We start from the raw sequence: 17186 nt of genomic DNA on the forward strand, positions 1-17186 counted from the left end.
TGTAGCTTCCTGAGCCCTATCTACCTAATGCTCCACCCAGTCTATCCTTCTGTCCATCAGCCCTGCTGACCATTCACCCTGCCACTGAGCCACATCCTAACTCACTTGGAGGCAGGGTTCTCCATGTAGGCCGAGATGGCCTCAAACTCACAGGAGCCCACCTGCCTCAGCCTCCTGGATGCTGGGATCACAGGTGTGAGCCACCACTCCTGGCTCCTCCACTTTTAAAGTCACGAATGCCACGTTGGGTATCATAAAATACAAAGTGATAGGGCTGGAGAGAGGGCTTGGCAGTTAAGGTGCTAGCGCCTGTGAAGTCTCAACTTTCCAGATCCCATGTAAGCCACATGCATGAGTCTGGAGTTCAGCTGCAGGGGCTAGAGGCCCTGGGGCACCAATTTTCCCTCTCTCTCACACACACAAATACAAAATAACAAGGACTGGAAAGATGGCTCAGTGGTTAAGGTGCTTGCCTGCAAAGCCTAAAGACCCAGGTTTGATTCCCCAGTACCCAACATAAGCCAGATGAACAATAAGGTGGCACGTGTGTCTGGGGTTTGTTTGCGTGGCTAGAGGCCTAGTACACACCCATTGTCTGTCTCTGTCCCTCAAATAAATATATAAAATATTTAAAAGAATGCCAGGCGTGGTAGCGCACACCTTTAATCTCAGCACTAAGGAGGCAGAAGTAGAAAGATCACCTGGAGTTCAAGGCCACCCTGAGACTACATATTGAATTCTAGGTCAGCCTGGGCTAAAGGGAGACTCTAACCTCAAAAAACAATATGAAGCACATTTTGTGTGGATCACCATGGGTTCCAGTCCAGTGTCAGGGACTACAGATAAGTTCCAGGTCAGCTTGAAGTGAAGTCCTAAAACAAAACAAAACACCTGTAATGAATCCTGAAAGTGGTGGCACACGCCTTTAATACCAGCACTTGGGAGGCTGAGATAGGAGGATTGCCATGAGTTCAAGGGCACCGTGAAACTACAGAGTGAATTCCAGGTCAGCCTGTGCTGGACTGAAATCTTACCTTGAAAAAAATGTTTAAATATGTTTTTAGCATATCACAGTCAGTTCTGAAAGCTCCCAGCCCAGGTCCAATCCCTGTCTCTGACAGTCTGTGATCTCTGGTATCCTGTGCCTCTCATCCCCAAGGACCTGGGGTCTCCTAATAACAGGGCCAGGCTGTGCTTTGCTCCTCACAGAACACTGCTGTCAGCTTTTTTTTTTTTTTTCCTCCTTTGTTCTTTGTTCTAGACAGGATCTCATTCTAGCCCAAGCTGACCTGGAATTCACTGCTGGCCTCGAACTTGTGGTGATCCTCCTACTTCTGCCTCACAAGTGCTGGGATTCACTAATCACTAAAAAATTTTTTAAAAAATGGCCGGGCGTGGTGGCACACACCTTTAATCCCAGCACTCGGGAGGCGGAGGTAGAAGGATAGCTGTGAGTTCAAGGCCACCCTGAGGCTACATAGTGAATTTCAGGTCGCCTGGGCTACAGCAAGACCCTACCTCGAAAAAAAAAAAAAAAATTCATTGTAGCCCAGGTTGGCTTCAAACTCACAGACACTCCTACAACAACCTGTTGAGTGCTGGGATATTAAAAATGTGATCTGCCATGTCCAGCTTTTTTAGAAATGATTTTTAAAATTGTAGTTTTAGGGCTGGAGAGATGGCTTGGTGGTTAAGCACTTACCTGTGAAGCCTAAGGATCTGGGTTCGAGGCTTGATTTCCCCAGGACCCACTTAAACTAGATGCACAAGGGGGTGCACGCATCTGGAGTTCGTTTGTAGTGGCTGGAGGCCCTAGCGCACCCATTCTCTCTCTACCTATTTGTCTCTTTCTCTCTATCGCTCCTAAATAAATTTTTTAAAAAATGTAGTTTTGCCGGGCGTGGTGGTGCACGCCTTTAATCCCAGCACTCGGGAGGCAGAAGTAGGAGGATCGCCGAGAGTTCGAGGTCACCCTGAGACTACAGAGTGAATTCCAGGTCAGCCTGAGCCAGAGTGAGACCTTACCTCGAAAAACCAAAAAAAAAAAAAAAAAAAAAAAAGTAGTTTTAAGTTTAAAACTTTAATTTGTAGCCTATTTATAATCCCAGCATTCAGAGGTTGAAATAGAATCTGAGGCTGGTCTGGGTTCTAGGGTTGCCTGACTCAAACAAAAAACAAAACTAAATTTAGTTTAAAATTTGAAAGAAATCCCACGTGCCGGCTGGAGAGATGGGATAGTGGTTAAGTCACTTGCCTGTGAATGCTAAGAACCCAGGTTCAATTCCCCAGTACCCATTTAAGTTACACATAGTGCACATGTGTCTGGAGTACGTTTGCAGTGGCTAAAGGCCCTGGAGCGCCCATTGAAAAAAATAATAAATAGCAGGGCGTGGTGTTGTACCCCTTTAATCCCAGCACTCTGGAGGCAGAGATAGAGGTAGAAATCTCTATGAGTTCCAGGCCACCCTGAGACCAAACAGTGAATTCCAGGTCAGCTTGCTAAAATGAGACCCTAACTCGAGAAATCAAAAAAATGAATAAATAAACATTATTTTTTAAAAAGCCAGGCAACCCCAGCACTCAGGCAGAGGTGGGAGGATCTCCATGAATTCGAGGCCACCCTGAGACTAAATAGTGAATTCCAGGTCAGCCTGAGCTAGATAAACCCCGTACCTTAAAGAGAAAAAAAAAAAAAAAAAGGGGGGGGGGCGCCTAATGGCTAGTGACAAAAGCGAAGTCCTTAAAAATATTGGCCCTTGGCAGAGAAGGAATGCAAAAACAAGTCTGCCGAAACCCGGGATCGAACCAGGGACCTTTAGATCTTCAGTCTAACGCTCTCCCAACTGAGCTATTTCGGCTGGGGGGAGGTGGCCGCCCGAGCTCAACCAGTGCTCCCAGCCTTGCCGCTACACGCAGGCGCAGCGCTCTGCACGTGCGCACTTCTTCTAGATCGGCACCAAGGAGCGCCGCTGTAGTGTTGTCTCTGTGGCGCAATCGGTTAGCGCGTTCGGCTGTTAACCGAAAGGTTGGTGGTTCGAGCCCACCCAGGGACGCACGTTGACCTTTTGATTACGTTCTCCCGGGTCGACCTGGCGATGTTGCTTTTGCCACTCTAGCAGGGACGTGCTTTTCCCAACGTTGGAGAAGCGTAAAAGCAACCATGCGCGGAACGTGTGGCTCCTGGGTTCAGTCAGCGCGCCGAGCCGCTTGCCGTGACGGACCCGCAAACCCGGAGCGCCGAAGACGACGGACCGCAGAGGTTGTCTGAAGGCCGAGGCCAAGATGGCGGCGCTGACGGGTGAGCGCGGCCGCGGGGACGTCAGGGGCTGCGGGATGGAGTCGCTGGGTCCTGGGGCTGCAGGACCTGAGCTGCGGAGCGTGTGGAGACCCTGTCGTGGTCGTCGGAAGGTCGTTTGGAGGCGTGGGCCTGTGTTCGTGGGGTCTGGGGACGACGTGCCCTTGGGCTGCAACCTGCGATGAACGGCCTCGGGTTATTGCAACAGGTCATAGCTGGAGAAACTGAGGCTTGGAGGTATCCCCAGGTTCAAGAAGGCTATCTTGACGAGGTTTTTTAGTTTTTATTTTATTTTACTGATTTTTCGAGGTAGGGTCTCGCTATAGCCTAGGCTGTCCTGGACGTCACTATGTTGTCTCAGGCTGGCCTCGAACTCACAGAGATCCTCCTATCTCTGCCTCTTGATTTAAGGCGTATGTCACCACGCCCTGGGCATTTTGAGATCGAGTTTCGTGCAGTTTAGGCCCGGACTCCCTGCATGCGACATAGATAAGAGCCCGTGTAACCCACTGTCCTGAGAGCCACATCCCTTGAGAGGGCTTGCCTGGCGCACACACGGGTGTTATGCGAACTTCCCCTGGGGGTGGGGGGAAGACACACGAACAAACATCTGTTCTCCCCAGACAGGCACGGACATCAGACAAAAATAGCGATTCCACCCAAGTCCAACTTGCTGAGCCAAGTTTAATGGGCTGGCCAACACAGAACACAGGCGGGGGGGTTCACGGGAGGGTGGGTGACTTAAAGAAAGCATGGGCCAGGGTTCATCGGAGTGTGGACCACCCCAAAGCAGCTGCACCACAGGAAAGACCCCAGCATAGATGATGATCTCCTATCTCTACATAGGTGGAGTCCTCTCTCCAACTAGCTGTCCACACACTATACTCTGGCCCCTCCTGAGATCACAGAAATTTGGCTGTCCAGGAGGGACGGCTGGGAGCAGCTGGAAGTCTCAGGTGAGGGTCTGGCGACCCTGCCCACCTGCTCTTCTTATGAGGAAAGGTCAACATGCCCCATCTCAAGATGGGTCTCTTGCAAGTGGTCACAGCTGCTCTGGGGAAGGTGGCCTTGGTGGTTATGCTTGAAGGACAGCAGTCCACATAATGGGGTGGACAGTTCCATGCAGAACAGCAAGAGCAAAGGACCTGGGGCAGAAGTGATGGGGACATGGAGGGAAGAGAGAGAGGTGAGTGTAAAGGTGGCCTTGGCATGGAGTTGGGTTGATAGCAGAGTTTGAGACTGAACTGACTATGAGTGAGGCTTGCTGTGACTGCTGGGCTGAGGCCTGGCCCCTGACTGCCTGTGGACCGATCTACTAGGCTCAGTGTTGCCCTGGTTCAGAGCCCTTCTTCTCTCTGCAGCTCCCGGCCTGCTCTACATCCGGGTCCTGGGCCTACGGTGAGTTCCTGGCCACCTCATGTTACAAGAAAGAGCCTTTAGCAGTGCCCAAGTTAGGGCTGCTTGGTGATGTCACCCAGCAAGTTGGGGCCCTCTCCTCTGTTCTTGGGGACAGCCTAGGGTGTCAAAGGCCAGAAGAGTCAGGGCTTGGACCATGTGTGCCCAGCTTGACACCCTTGGGTCATGCCCTGTTCATCCCAGCAAAATGCTATGAGAGCTGCATATTCCAGCCACCTTGCTACCTGGGCAGGGCTGTGAGGCCTGCTGCCCCCAGGATCTGCCCGCCATCTCTATGGTTAGGCACAGAGGGCCTGGTCTGAGTTTCAGTGCAGATAGTACCAGAGCCATCCTTGCTTGGACACAGTACATGCTGTTGGTCACTTGGGTGTGCCCCTCAGGGAACTTGTATAAGCTGCCATAGGGTGGGCAGTGGTCACTTAGCTGTGAGGCCTTTGGTTAGTGACCCTGGTGAGAGAATGAGGCAGAAAGCCAACTCCATGGCATAGAGACAGTGGGGCCATGGGCAGCACTGACTTTTGTCCCTCTCCTACAGCTCTGGTGTGGGCGCCATGGTACAGGTGCGAGGTATCCATCAAAGCATGGCTGCTGTGGGCCCAAGCAGGTAGGCCATCCTTTTGTCCTCTCTCCACTTTTTATTTTTATTTATTTATTAGACAGAGAAACGGGAAGGGGGGAGAGAATGGGCATGCCAGGGCCACCAGCCACTGCATATGAACTCCAGATGTGTGCGCCCCCTTGTGCATCTGGCTAAAGTGGGTCCTGTGGAATCAAACCTGGGTCCTTTGGCTTTGTAGGCAAATGCCTTAACCTCTAAGCCATTCCTCCAGGCCCTCTCTTCACCTTTGTGACCCTGTGCTGGTGTCCTCCTGGGCTTCACATCCTAGCCACCACCCTGCCCCTGCCTGTGGTCCTGTCTTCTGATCTCACTTTGCAGGGCGGTCACCTACCTTGTGGGCCTTGGGCTGACCTGGTACTGTCCTGGGGCCTACCAGTGACATCTCTGTCCCTCTGGGAAGCCTCTCTGGCCTTGCCCCCAGGCCTGGCTCACCCTGCCCATGTGTCCTTTGCTCAGCCCCCAGCCTGCCCCGTCCAAGTCTGGAGCTGTGGTCCCTAAAGCCAGCAACCTTCCCACGAGCCGTGCTGAGTATGTGGTAACCAAACTGGATGACCTCATAAACTGGGCGCGCCGGGTGAGTGTCCATACCTGCCTCCCCCGGCTGTACCCTATGGGAACACATACAGGCTTATGCATACAGCCATGCCCAAGTTCACAAGCAGGCTGGACTGTCGTGGGGACCCCTTCCTATGAGTCCAGGGCCTAGCTGCTCTCCCTTGTCTCTCTTACCAGTTACTTCTGGCCTCTGTTCATCTCTTTTCTAAAGCAAAAATACTTTACTTTGGCCACTGAAGCTGGAGCCCAGGGCCACACACATGGTGAGCAAGCATTCACCACAGCCACATCTCCTGCCCTGTATGTTCTTTTTTTTTTTTTTTTTTTTTTGAGGTAGGGTGGCCCAGGCTGACCTGGAATTATGTAGTCTCAAGGTGGCCTCGAACTCATGGTGATCCTCCTACCTCTGCCTCCTGAGTGCTGGGATTAAAGATGTGTGCCACCATGTCCGGCTCAGCCCTGTATGTTTTGAGGCAGCTTCTCACTAAGTTACTCAGGCTGGCCAGGAACTTGTGATCCTCTTGCCTCAATCTCTTGAGTGGGATGACAGACCTGCACTACCAGTCATGGTGTTTTGTGTTTGGGATTATTTATTTATTTATTTTGTTTGAGGTAGAGTCTCACTCTAGCTCAGGCCGACCTGGAATTCACTATGGTGTCTCGGGGTGGCCTCAAACTCATGGTGATTTCTCCTACCTCTGCTTCCCTAGTGTTGGAATTAAAGGTGTGTGCCGCCACACCCTGCTTATATTTAGATTTTTTTTTTTCTTGGTTTTTCGATTTTTAGAGGTAGGGTCTTACTCTAGCCCAGGCTGACCTGGAATTCACTATGGAGTCTCAGGGTGGCCTTGAACTCACAGCAGTCCTCCTACCTCTGCCTCCCAGTGCTGGGATTAAAGGCGTGCGTCACCACACCCGGCTGTGTTTGGAGTTTTTGTTTGTTTGTTTGTTTGGTTGGGTTTTTTCAAGGCAGGGTCTATAGGCTAACCTGGAACTCACTTTATAGCCCCGCCTCCTGCCTCAGTCTTCTGAGTGCTGGGATAACAGGAGTAAGCCACCTTACCTAGCTTAGTTATTTTTTTTTTTTTACCATATGGAAATGTGCTTAGAGAAGCCTGTAGTCCTGGGAAGCCCCACAGCCTCTCTCCATGAGCCTTTGCAGTCCATTCCACATGCCACTCCTGTGCACACACATCTGGTGTCTGTGCCCAGGACATCTCATGTCGAACAACTGTCCATTGAGGGGTACACCCTGATCTGCCTTTCTTCTGCACCCTGCCTGGGGCTCTGTTGAGCACCATGCCAGAGCTCAGAGCTTCCAAGACCATGTCCCCTTGTAGGAACATAGCCATGGTCTGTCTAGCTGCAGGTGCCTCTCCACCTGTGGCTGAGAGGTGGCCCATGACCACTGTAGCCCAGACCCTGACACTCCCAGGCTCCCACATCTGCTAGGCACAGGGGCCACTTCTGGGGTTCAGAGCAAAGCAGGCCCATCAGGGACCCCAGGTCTGACCTGTGTCCTCCCAAGTAGATGCGTGTGGGGCTGGGGATTGCAGAATGTGACCTGCAGATATCACTGGCAGGTGCACACCTGCACAGAGGGAGGGAGACTGGGTGAGTCTCCATGGCCTTGGTGCTGTCTGATGGGTGCTGTCCCTCAGAGCTCCCTGTGGCCCATGACCTTCGGCCTGGCCTGCTGTGCGGTGGAGATGATGCACATGGCGGCGCCTCGTTACGACATGGACCGCTTTGGTGTAGTCTTCCGTGCCAGCCCACGCCAAGCAGATGTGATGATTGTGGCTGGCACACTCACCAACAAGATGGCCCCAGCGCTCCGCAAGGTAGGCCTTATGCCCACTGGCACTGCTGCCTACTCATCGGCCCCAGAGGACTGTCCGCCCTCAAACCTCAGGCCCACATCTTACAGGTCTACGACCAGATGCCGGAGCCCCGCTACGTGGTGTCCATGGGGAGGTGAGTGCATGGCTGCCATCATTGTGCCACCCCTCTCCCACACCACCCCCTCTGCTTCCCCTCTCCTCCTCTACATGGTCCTCACTGGATGTCCTTCATACTTCTCTCCTTCAATCACCCCAGGCTGCTGAGTCAGTGAACTGAGTGTGTCAAGTTCACCCTTTGAAAATGTGCAGCTTGGTGGCTCTACTTGCAGTCTGAGAGATGTAACTCTTTCCACAGCTGTCACCCATCTTCTCCCGAGCCCCTGGCACTCATAGTTCCACCTCCCATCTCTGGACTGGCCTGTTCTGGTCATTTCCTGTCTTGGAGTCCTGTACTGTTTGGCCTTTTGTGTCTGGTTCTCTCATTGAGCACTATGTCCTCAGTGGACCCTCCACTCTGTGGAGTGTCACCGTCTCATTCCTGTGATTCTGAGCAACTACAGAACATTCTAGTTTCCTTAGCTAGCTCCTACTTGCCAGACACTTGGGTCACTTCTGTTCTTACAGCTACACTGAACCATCTTCCCTCCTCAGGGTGGGCTCCCCAGCCTCACTCAATTGTAGATGTGTCCCATGAGAACCCAGTTGTTCTGCAGACACCTACTTCTCCCTGTGCCCTGTCCTGTCCCCATTGTGTCCTCCTGGAAAGGAACACCCACTCTTCCCCACACCCTATCCTTTCCCCACTGTGTCCTCCTGGACAAGGACTCCCGCTCCTCCCCTCGCCCTGTCCTGTCCCCGCTGTGTCTTCTTGGGCAGGCTTTGCCGTACAGAGGGCTTTCTGTGGCGCTAGGTGTGGTTGGCACACCTGTGAACCCAGCACATGGGGGAATGAGGCAGTAGGATCGCAAGTTACAGTCCGCGCTGGGCTCCAGACCAAGAGCCCGTCAGAAAATGGGGGTGGAGCCGGGCATGGTAGAGCACGCTTTTAACCCCAGCACTCAGGAGGCAGAGGCAGGAGGATTTCTATGAGTTTGAGGCCACCCTGAGAATACAGAGTGAATTCCAGGTCAGCCTGGGCTACAGTGAGACCCTGCCTCGAAAAACAGCTCACTTGTGCTTATGCTGGGGATAGGAGGGAGTCAGGGTGAGGTGTGGGGGAATGGACTAGGTACCTGTGGCCATGGCATCTGAGTGCCTTGGCACACCCTTTCTCCAGCTGTGCCAATGGTGGTGGGTACTACCACTACTCCTACTCTGTGGTGAGGGGCTGTGACCGCATCGTGCCTGTAGACATCTATGTGCCAGGTGAGTCCCCAACCACCCTGAACACGCACTCTGAGCTGGTATCCTCTCCCTTCCTGCTGACTCCCTCTATGGCTGTGAGCCCCCCCCAGGGTCCCCAGAAGGGCTGATGTTGGATTAGGGTGTGCTGGACAATAGTTGTCTGGCCTCCAAGGTTGTTCCAGGCGCCCTGCCAGCCCTGGCCCCCAGCAGTGCAGTCTGACCGATGTTAAGTGGGAATGGCTTCCCGCCACCCATCCTGGAAGGGCTGTGACCCTCTAGGATTGCAGTGCTTCACCCAGCATGGCTACTTCCTGATGCCCCCAGCTGGGCCCTTTGCTGGGGAGCTCGAAGAACAGTCATGTGGTCCCCATAGCCTAGGGTTTCCCATCTGCCTTCCTCTTCCTTGGCCCAAGCCACCTGCCCATCTCTGTGGTCTGGCCTCTCTAGTCTCTGTGCCCGTGTATCCCCAGTGGTGGGGCTCCTGAGAGCCAGGCCAGTCACTGAGGCCACACAGGGTGTCCTGTGTGCAGAGGGCTGCAGACCACTTGGGGAGGAAGGTGTGGGACCTTTGGCATTCCCTTCTGAGGGATGGGTGAGCGGGTGGGCCACTGAGGCTGGTTCCCACAGGCTGTCCGCCCACGGCCGAGGCACTGCTCTACGGCATCCTGCAGCTGCAGCGGAAGATCAAGCGGGAGAGGCGCCTGCAGATCTGGTACCGCAGGTAGCCCGACGATACCTTCCCCTCCTCTCCCTCGACACTGAATAAATGCCTGAACCAAAGCCTGTGTGCATAGTGCGCTAGGCAGCAGATGAGGCTGGCACCAGCTCACCCTCTGGAGAGGGCCTGTAACTGAGTCTTCCCCCAGTGGTTCAGGCTGACTGCTGACAAGGGGGACGGTGGGACTACTGCTCTTCAGGACACAGAGGCCGCATCCCTGGCCAGCTGTGCCTTGGGGACTCTACACTCATGGTAGTGTGGGACATGACCATGGTTCCCTGCTGCACATAACATCAGCCTAGAGTCTACTCATCAAACGTGTTCATTGAACAGACATAGCCGTCCATTTGCATAAGCCACAAGTATTGGTCCTCACTTGAGCTCACTGCACAGTTGGGATGGCTTTGGGACCCACAGTTAACCACTGGTCAGGACTGGGACAGGGTGCATCCAGGACCCAGGGGAGCAGGTGCCTGGCCCAGGCTGAGGGCAGTTTATAGGACAAGACTGAGCTGGGTGGCAGCTCCAGGCCCAGAGTGCAGAACCTGACTGAGGGCTGGGGGAGCTGGTGGGAGGGGATCCTAGGCAAGCACTCGGGCATGAAGGGCCGGGAGTCCTGGGACTGACTAGGGACAAAGACAGCAGCCTGAGGTACCACTTAACTACAGGACAGGACAGGCTGCCAGTTGCAGTACGGACCACTGCACACATGTGGGGTGTGCAGAGCTGAGGGCTCCCTGGGTGCTGTCCCCTGCCCTGGTGATGCTCGGTGGGGCCTGCTGCACATAGATGAGTGTGACTGGCTGAGAGTGGGGTTCTGGTCTGGTCGTGGGTATGCAGAGGGCAGAGGACTGGGCCCAAAAGTAAGCTCTGAGGCCCGGCAGGGGGAGGGTAGGGCCCCAGGGAGGATGGCTGGATGCTGCCCCCTGCACTCACTGCCCACCCGCCAGGCCAGGTGTTTCTTAGAGTTTATTTCACCCCCACATCCAGGGTGGGGGCAGAGGGGACAGTGAGGGTTAGGAAGGCACTGAGGAGGGTACAGGCTCACTGCTTGGTGACCAGGGGTGTGATCATCTGGGGAAAGGCATAGTAGCGACAGTCAGCAGGAGGTACCAGCTCCATCACCTCCGTGCGGATGTTCTCCCTGAGGAAGCCTGCCTCCTGCAGGGCTGGCACTTGAGTTTCCTGCAGAAGAGGCCAGGCACCGTGGGACATGGGTGGGTGTGAGTGTAAATCTGGGCAACCCCCACCTAGCATCCCAGGACACTCAGACCCACTGAAAGGGCCCCGAGGTGGGCTGTTCTTATCTTGAGCAGGAGAACCAGGGCAGAAAACAAGTGTGTAGGTGCTGATTTGTAACTTTGGGGAAGAAAAACACCCTACTGTCCAGAGACGCTTGAAGGGTTCTTTACAGCTACTCAGGAGCAGGTGGAGGAGGGTAGTAAGTGGGTCCAGCCACATCCTCAGGAAGCTGGGGCCATGGGCAGGTGGAGGAGGACAGTGAGGGTCTTTCCTGATTTTTGGATGGTAAACCATGGCATCTTCCAACCCACCCAAGAGCTCAGGCCTGTGGAAGGAGGGGCTCTCCCTAGGCCAGTGGCCAACTGCAACCACCCCCAGGTCACTGCCAGGCTTTGGGGCTCGAAGGTGGTCTCACCTCAAACATGGTGGTGATGTCTGAGTACTTGGACTTCATGAGTTCCCCCCAGGACGTGAGGTTGCAGTAGGTGAGGACGCCGCCAGGTTTCAGCAGGCGGAAGGCATGTTTCTGGGAAGAGGAGTCTGAAGTCAGGGATGCAGGAACACACTCCAGCAAGTTAGAGGGACAATGGGGGAGATGAGCAGGACCCAGCATGGACACAGCCACTGTTTACAGCATCCCACCTTGATGAAGTTGAACTGGTGTGTATGCCAGGTCTCTTCTGACAGTGGGTATGTGTCATACAGGATCCCTGCATGAAGGGACACATGCCTCGTGGTCAGAGTGGCCACAGCCTCACCTGGCCCTCCCACCCTAGAGCCATTATTGGCAAACCTGCCATGCCCTGCCCTTATGTGGCCTTGTGTGTCCTCACCACCCAGGCTCTGTCCCCATAGCACATAAGAGTAATATGTAGATCCTGGGGCTGGAGAGATGGCTTAGTGGTTAAGGCACTTGCCTTCAAGGCTAAGGACCCCCAAGTTCGATTCCTCAGAACCCACATAAGCTAGAACCACATGGTGGTGCATGCATCTGGAGTTCATTTGCAGTAGCTAGAGGCCCTGGTGTGCCCATTCTCTCTCCCTTTCTCTCTCTAATAAAAAATAAATATTTTTAAACAATAATATGGGCTGGAGAGATGGCTTAGCAGTTAAGGCACTTACCTGCAAAGCCAAAGGACCCAAATTCAATTCTCCAGGACCCACATAAGCCGGATGCACAAAGTGGCACATATGTGTGGAGTTTGTAGTGGTTGGAGGCCCTAGCGTGCCCATTCTTTCTCTCTCTCTCCCCCCACCCTCAAAAATAAAAAAAGTTTAAAGAATAATATATAGATCCTGATATTCACAAGGAGGGAGAGGGTGGTGGTGCGAAGGCAGGCTAAGGTAGTGCACAGGAGCCAGAGTCCAATGTGAAACCCCCCCCCCCCCCAAGGATTCATCCCTCTAGCTCCCAGAGCTCCCTCACCGTCAAAGTGACTGTCAGGCAGTGTGGGCGCCACTTCCTCCCACAGGCCTTTCAAGGGAACAACCTTGGGAAGGAGAGGGACAAAAGAAACAGGGTCACTTAAGTTCCTAGGATTTCCCCGCCACACGCCCTGTGGCAGGCCTCAACCCCAAGTTGCAAAGCACCTTGTGTGGCTGCTGCGGGGCCCAGTCCTGCAGCCGCTGGAAGACGCCCTCGTTGCATTCAATGATCCAGTGTTCAGCAATAGGCGCCTGCTGCACCCGAGAGGCTGCGATGGCCATGCCAAAGCCCACCTCCAGGACGCGGCCCCCTGGGAGACAGAGCAAGCTGGCATCACCACCCCACCCACCCAGGAGCGCTTGGGAGTTTGATGTGCGTGCTGGGACAGGGCCCAGGCTGACAGTCACACGGGTCCCAAGGACACCTGTGGGTGGATATAACACAGCAGCCCTGAGAGCAGAGCGTGGGTCCTGGCCAGAGGCCATCCAGAGTGGCCGGCGTGGGAAGCGGCTGGCACAGCGCAGCTTCTGCTTTCAGCCCAGATTGGGGGAGGTCAGCGCCTTGGACCTTGAGCTCGGCCTGTACTGTTTACCAGTCAGTGGTCTTTATCTCCCCTGGGTAGCATTTCTGTCTCCTTCCTTTTGCACCCTAGGGTTTGCAGGGACAAGGGCTGACTGGCTGGTACGGAGCCCTGGACCCTGTAGCCCCTCTACACCTGCCACCGCGGGCCCAAATCCTAAGTGGGAACGCCGAGGCCCAAGAAGCCAGCTGCCCGGCTCCTAGCAGCAAGAGATGGGGGCTGGTGCACCCGGGGACAGGGCCGGGCCACCCAAGGCACAGCTGTGTGCCTTCTCAGGCTCTTAGGGGCTATTCTTAGCTCTTGGGAGCGGATCCCCGAGTGGGGCCCTGTGACGACCTGGCCTAAGAGAGGAAGTTCTAAGCCCTGGGCCCCCCCCCTCCCAGGCGCGCGGGTTCCTGCCTCAGTTTACCCCGGGAGGCGGCAGCGGCCGCCAGCGAGTGCATGTAGGGGGTCTCCCAGCGCTCCATCACCGGCTTGCCCAGGATGCTCAGATGCGTGTCCGACGGGTCGTAGGCCGCGGGAGCCTCGCCCCATGCGGGCTTGCAGTCCTCGCCCGGTGCGAATAGCGGCCTGGCGGCCTGGGCGCTCATGCTGCCGTCCGACCGTGCTGGGCTCCGTGGCGGGACGGAAGGCACAGCCTGGACAGCCTGGCCCTCTGCTAGACGTGGGGTGGGAGCCTGAGGACGGGGGCGGGACAGCGTCCAGTGATGGGGGAGCGGCCTGCTGGCTGAGGCCGAGCCAGAGACCTAGGCGGGGCTTAACTTTTGGGGGCGTGTCTTGGCCATGGGGCGTGGCCTACTGCTGGGGAGGGCCACAGCCTGATAGAAGTGTGGCTGGAGACTTGTGCCCTGAGCCCGCAGAACTCATGGGGGTGAGGTCAGGCAATGGGGGCGTGGCGTGTCCTGCTTGGAACCTCCCCCCAACTTCCCACATGCAGTGCGCTGGCTCCTAGCTGAACCACAAAGTTAGGCACATAAACATCCCCTTGTGGCCCAGAAAGGCCATCCTTGCTCCCGAGGCCTTAAATCCCTACCTTGCCACTTACATGCCTCAGTTTCCTCCTGTGTGGCCGTCACACAATCCTCGCCTTTCTGGGTGTGGAAATCTGATGATTTTGAGGAATGCTCTTGGAAAAGTACCTTGAATATTTGAAACCATTAAAAAATATGTCACATTGGTTACAGATGGGGAAACTGAGGACGCTAGAAAACAGGAAAGTGAGGATAGGGGACTCTAAATATTTTATTTATTTGCAAACAAGAGAGAGAGAGGATGGGCATGCCAGGGTCTCCAGCCCCTGTAAATGAGCTCCAGACGCATGTACTATTGTGCATCAAGCTTTATGTGGGTACTGGGGAATCCAACTGGAGTCATTAGTCTTGGCAAGACAGTGACAACCACTGAGCCATCTCTCCAGCCTGTCCCCTCTCTCTCTCCTCTTTCTTTCATCTCTCTCTCTCAATCTTTTTTTGTTTGTTTGTTTGTTTTTCGAGGTACAGTTTCGCTCTAGCCCAGGCTGCCCTGGAATTCACTATGAAGTTTCAGGGTGGCCTCGAACTCACAGAGATCCTCCTACCTTTGCCTCCCAAGTGCTGGGATTAAAGATGTGCACCACCATGCTTGGCTTCTCTTTCTTTCTTCCCCTTTCTTTCATTCTTCTTTCTCTTTCTTTGGGGGAGATTGTTTGGTGTTTAAAGACCTTTGTTCGAATCCCCAGTACACAATTAAATCCAGACACACTAAGTGGCATGTGCATCTGGAGTTTGTTTGCAGTGGTAAGAGGACTTGGTGTGCCCATACTCACTATCAAATAAATGAATAAAATATTTAAAAAGGGGCTGGAGAGATTGCTTAGTGATTAAGCACTTGTCTGTGAAGCCTGAGGACCCTGGTTGGAGGCTCAATTCCCCAGGAACCACATTAGCCAGATGAACAAGAGGGCGCACGCGTCTGGAGTTCGTTTGCAGTGGCTGGAGGCCCTGGCTCGCCCATTCTCTCTCTGTCTGCCTCTTTCTCTCTCTGTTGTTGCTCTCAAATAAATAAATTAAAATTTTTAAAAAAAAGAATATTTTAAAAAACAAAAGGAGACATAGCAGAGCGTAGTGGAGCACCCTCTTACCACCACTTGGGCAAGAACTTTACATTTCTCCCTAGTCTTAAGCTCTAGCCCAGGCACAGAAATCTTCAGCCTCCATAGTGCTGGGACTCCTGTTATGCACCATCACGCATGGATTAACAGACTTTTGCAACTATGCTGAGCTGCCCGTCTCTTGTGATGTTCTCATGTGAGTCACTTGGGACGTTCTGATCCTAATGAGAGCAATTGCGGACAAGTGATGCCCCACATCACCCCTAGAAAATCGGTGTGTGTGTTGGGGCCCACTTGAAGCAGCATCCTCTTGCTGGGGCAAAAATGTGGGACAGACAGATGCACAAGGTAGCACGTGTGTTTGGAGTTTGTTTGCAATAGCTCGAGGCCCTGCCACACCCATTTTCTCTCTCTGCCTCTTTCTTTCTTTCTTTCTTCCTTTCTTTCTTTCTTCTTTCTTTCTTTTTTCTCTCCCTCTCTCAAATAAACAAAAGGTGGCACAGACTCTGAAGGTGTGGTGCATGCCTTTATTTATTTATTTTTTCGAAGTAGGGTCTCACTCTAGCCCAGGTTGACCTGGAACTCACTATGTATTCCCAGGCTGGCCTTGAACTCACAGCGATTCTCCTAGCATTGCCTCCCGAGTGCTTGGATTAAAGACGTGCACCAAACTGGGCATGGTGGTACACGCCTTTAATCCCAGCACTCGGGAGGTAGAGGTAGGAGGATTGCCATGAGTTCGAGGCCACCCTGAGACTCCATAGTGAATTCCAGGTCAACCTGGGCTAGAGTGAGACCCTACCTCGAAAAATTTTTAGAAAAAAATAGCACAAGCGCCAGGTGTGGTGGCTCAAGCGGGGAGGGATCTAGAGAGATGGCTTAGTGGTCAAGGCGCTTGCCTGCAAAGCCTAAAGACCCATGTTCAACTCTCCAGATCCTACCTAAGCCAGATGTACAAAGGTAAGGCAAGAGCAAGGTCACACATGCCCACTAAGTGGAGCAAGCATCTGGAATTTGATTTTAGTGGCTGAGGCCTTGGTATGCCAATTTCTCTCTCTCTTTCTCTCTCTCTTGCTTTCTCTAAAATTTAAAAAAAAAAAACAAAAAAAAAAAAAAAAAAAAAAAAAAAAACGGGGGCTGGAGGAATGGTTTAGCAGTTAAGGCACTTGCAAAGCCAAAGGACCCAGGCTTGATTCCCCAAGACCCACATAAGCCAAATGCAGAAGGTGGCACATGCATCTGGAGTTTGCACATTCCTTTGGCTCTAACATTCTTTCTGCCACCTCTTCTGCAATGGACCCTGAGCCTTGGAAGGTGTGATAGAGATATTTAGTGCTGAGCACTCCTCTGTCACTTCTTTCCAGCACCATGGTGCCTTCTGAGCCATCACAAGGCACTGCCATCTGAAAAGAGAAGGTTCTTTACCAAAAGTGAGAGTATCATTAACATATGGGCATGAATATTAAGAAAAATAGCTGGGCGTGGTGGCGCACGCCGTTAATCCCAGCACTTGGGAGGCAGAGGTAGGAGGATCGCCATGAGTTCGAGGCCACCCTGAGATGACAGTTAATTCCTGGTCAGCCTGGACCAGAGTGAGATCTTACCTCGAAACCCCCCCCCCAAAAAAAAGTGGTTACTGGGCAGTTTGATGAGCATAGTACATACATTTAGCCAGATAGCAGCAGATGTTACAGCCCTAGGCCTCATGATGACCCATGTTGTAGGTTTTCAGTATCAGGGATGTATTCCCTCACATGGAGTGGGCTTCCACTCAAATTAGAGGGCAGTTGGTTTCCACCATGACAGATGTGCCACTATTGCACCCATTGGCTCATTTGGCCTGGCTGGCAAAATATAAGGCTTGCAGTGCCCACTCTTGAGTGTCTTCACTGGTGATTTTTCTCTCTTCCATCAAACTGCATGCAGAATGGCTTCTTCCAGCTTTCTGTCAGCTGGTCTACATGGAGGAGGTTATCAGCCCAGATCCAGCGGGATTTCTCAGTTGGCCTTGCAGCCCAAGTATGTGGAGTCTTCAGCAATAAGGTCTTACCATCTATTTGT

The 17186-nt window shown here is 53.4% G+C and overlaps 2 protein-coding genes and 2 non-coding genes across 4 annotated transcripts; 2 read left to right on the plus strand and 2 right to left on the minus strand.

Annotated features, from left to right (window-relative positions):
- Positions 1–2785: 2785 nt before the first annotated feature.
- Positions 2786–2858, minus strand: Trnaf-gaa. Its single transcript has one exon. It is a non-coding gene; the product is annotated as a tRNA-Phe (tRNA).
- Positions 2859–2968: 110 nt separating this feature from the next.
- Ndufs7 (NADH:ubiquinone oxidoreductase core subunit S7) lies at positions 2969–9850 on the plus strand. The gene is made up of 8 exons (XM_045135186.1): positions 2969–3298; positions 4657–4693; positions 5247–5315; positions 5787–5904; positions 7547–7726; positions 7813–7859; positions 9003–9091; positions 9698–9850. The coding sequence occupies exons 1-8, from the start codon at positions 3283–3285 to the stop codon at positions 9793–9795; spliced, it is 654 nt and encodes a 217-aa protein (XP_044991121.1). The 5' UTR covers positions 2969–3282; the 3' UTR covers positions 9796–9850.
- On the plus strand, positions 2980–3053 carry Trnan-guu. The gene has a single exon. It is a non-coding gene; the product is annotated as a tRNA-Asn (tRNA).
- An 889-nt stretch (positions 9851–10739) lies between the features above and the next one.
- Positions 10740–13776, minus strand: Gamt (guanidinoacetate N-methyltransferase). The gene is made up of 6 exons (XM_004654882.2): positions 13446–13776; positions 12621–12766; positions 12457–12520; positions 11673–11740; positions 11446–11556; positions 10740–10973 (listed from the first exon to the last, which is right to left on the minus strand). Exons 1-6 carry the CDS (start codon positions 13624–13626, stop codon positions 10833–10835), a joined length of 711 nt encoding a protein of 236 aa, XP_004654939.1. The 5' UTR covers positions 13627–13776; the 3' UTR covers positions 10740–10832.
- Between the last annotated feature and the right edge of the window lie 3410 nt (positions 13777–17186).

Source organism: Jaculus jaculus, chromosome 15, assembly GCF_020740685.1.
Source record: "Jaculus jaculus isolate mJacJac1 chromosome 15, mJacJac1.mat.Y.cur, whole genome shotgun sequence".
NCBI lineage: Eukaryota > Metazoa > Chordata > Mammalia > Rodentia > Dipodidae > Jaculus > Jaculus jaculus.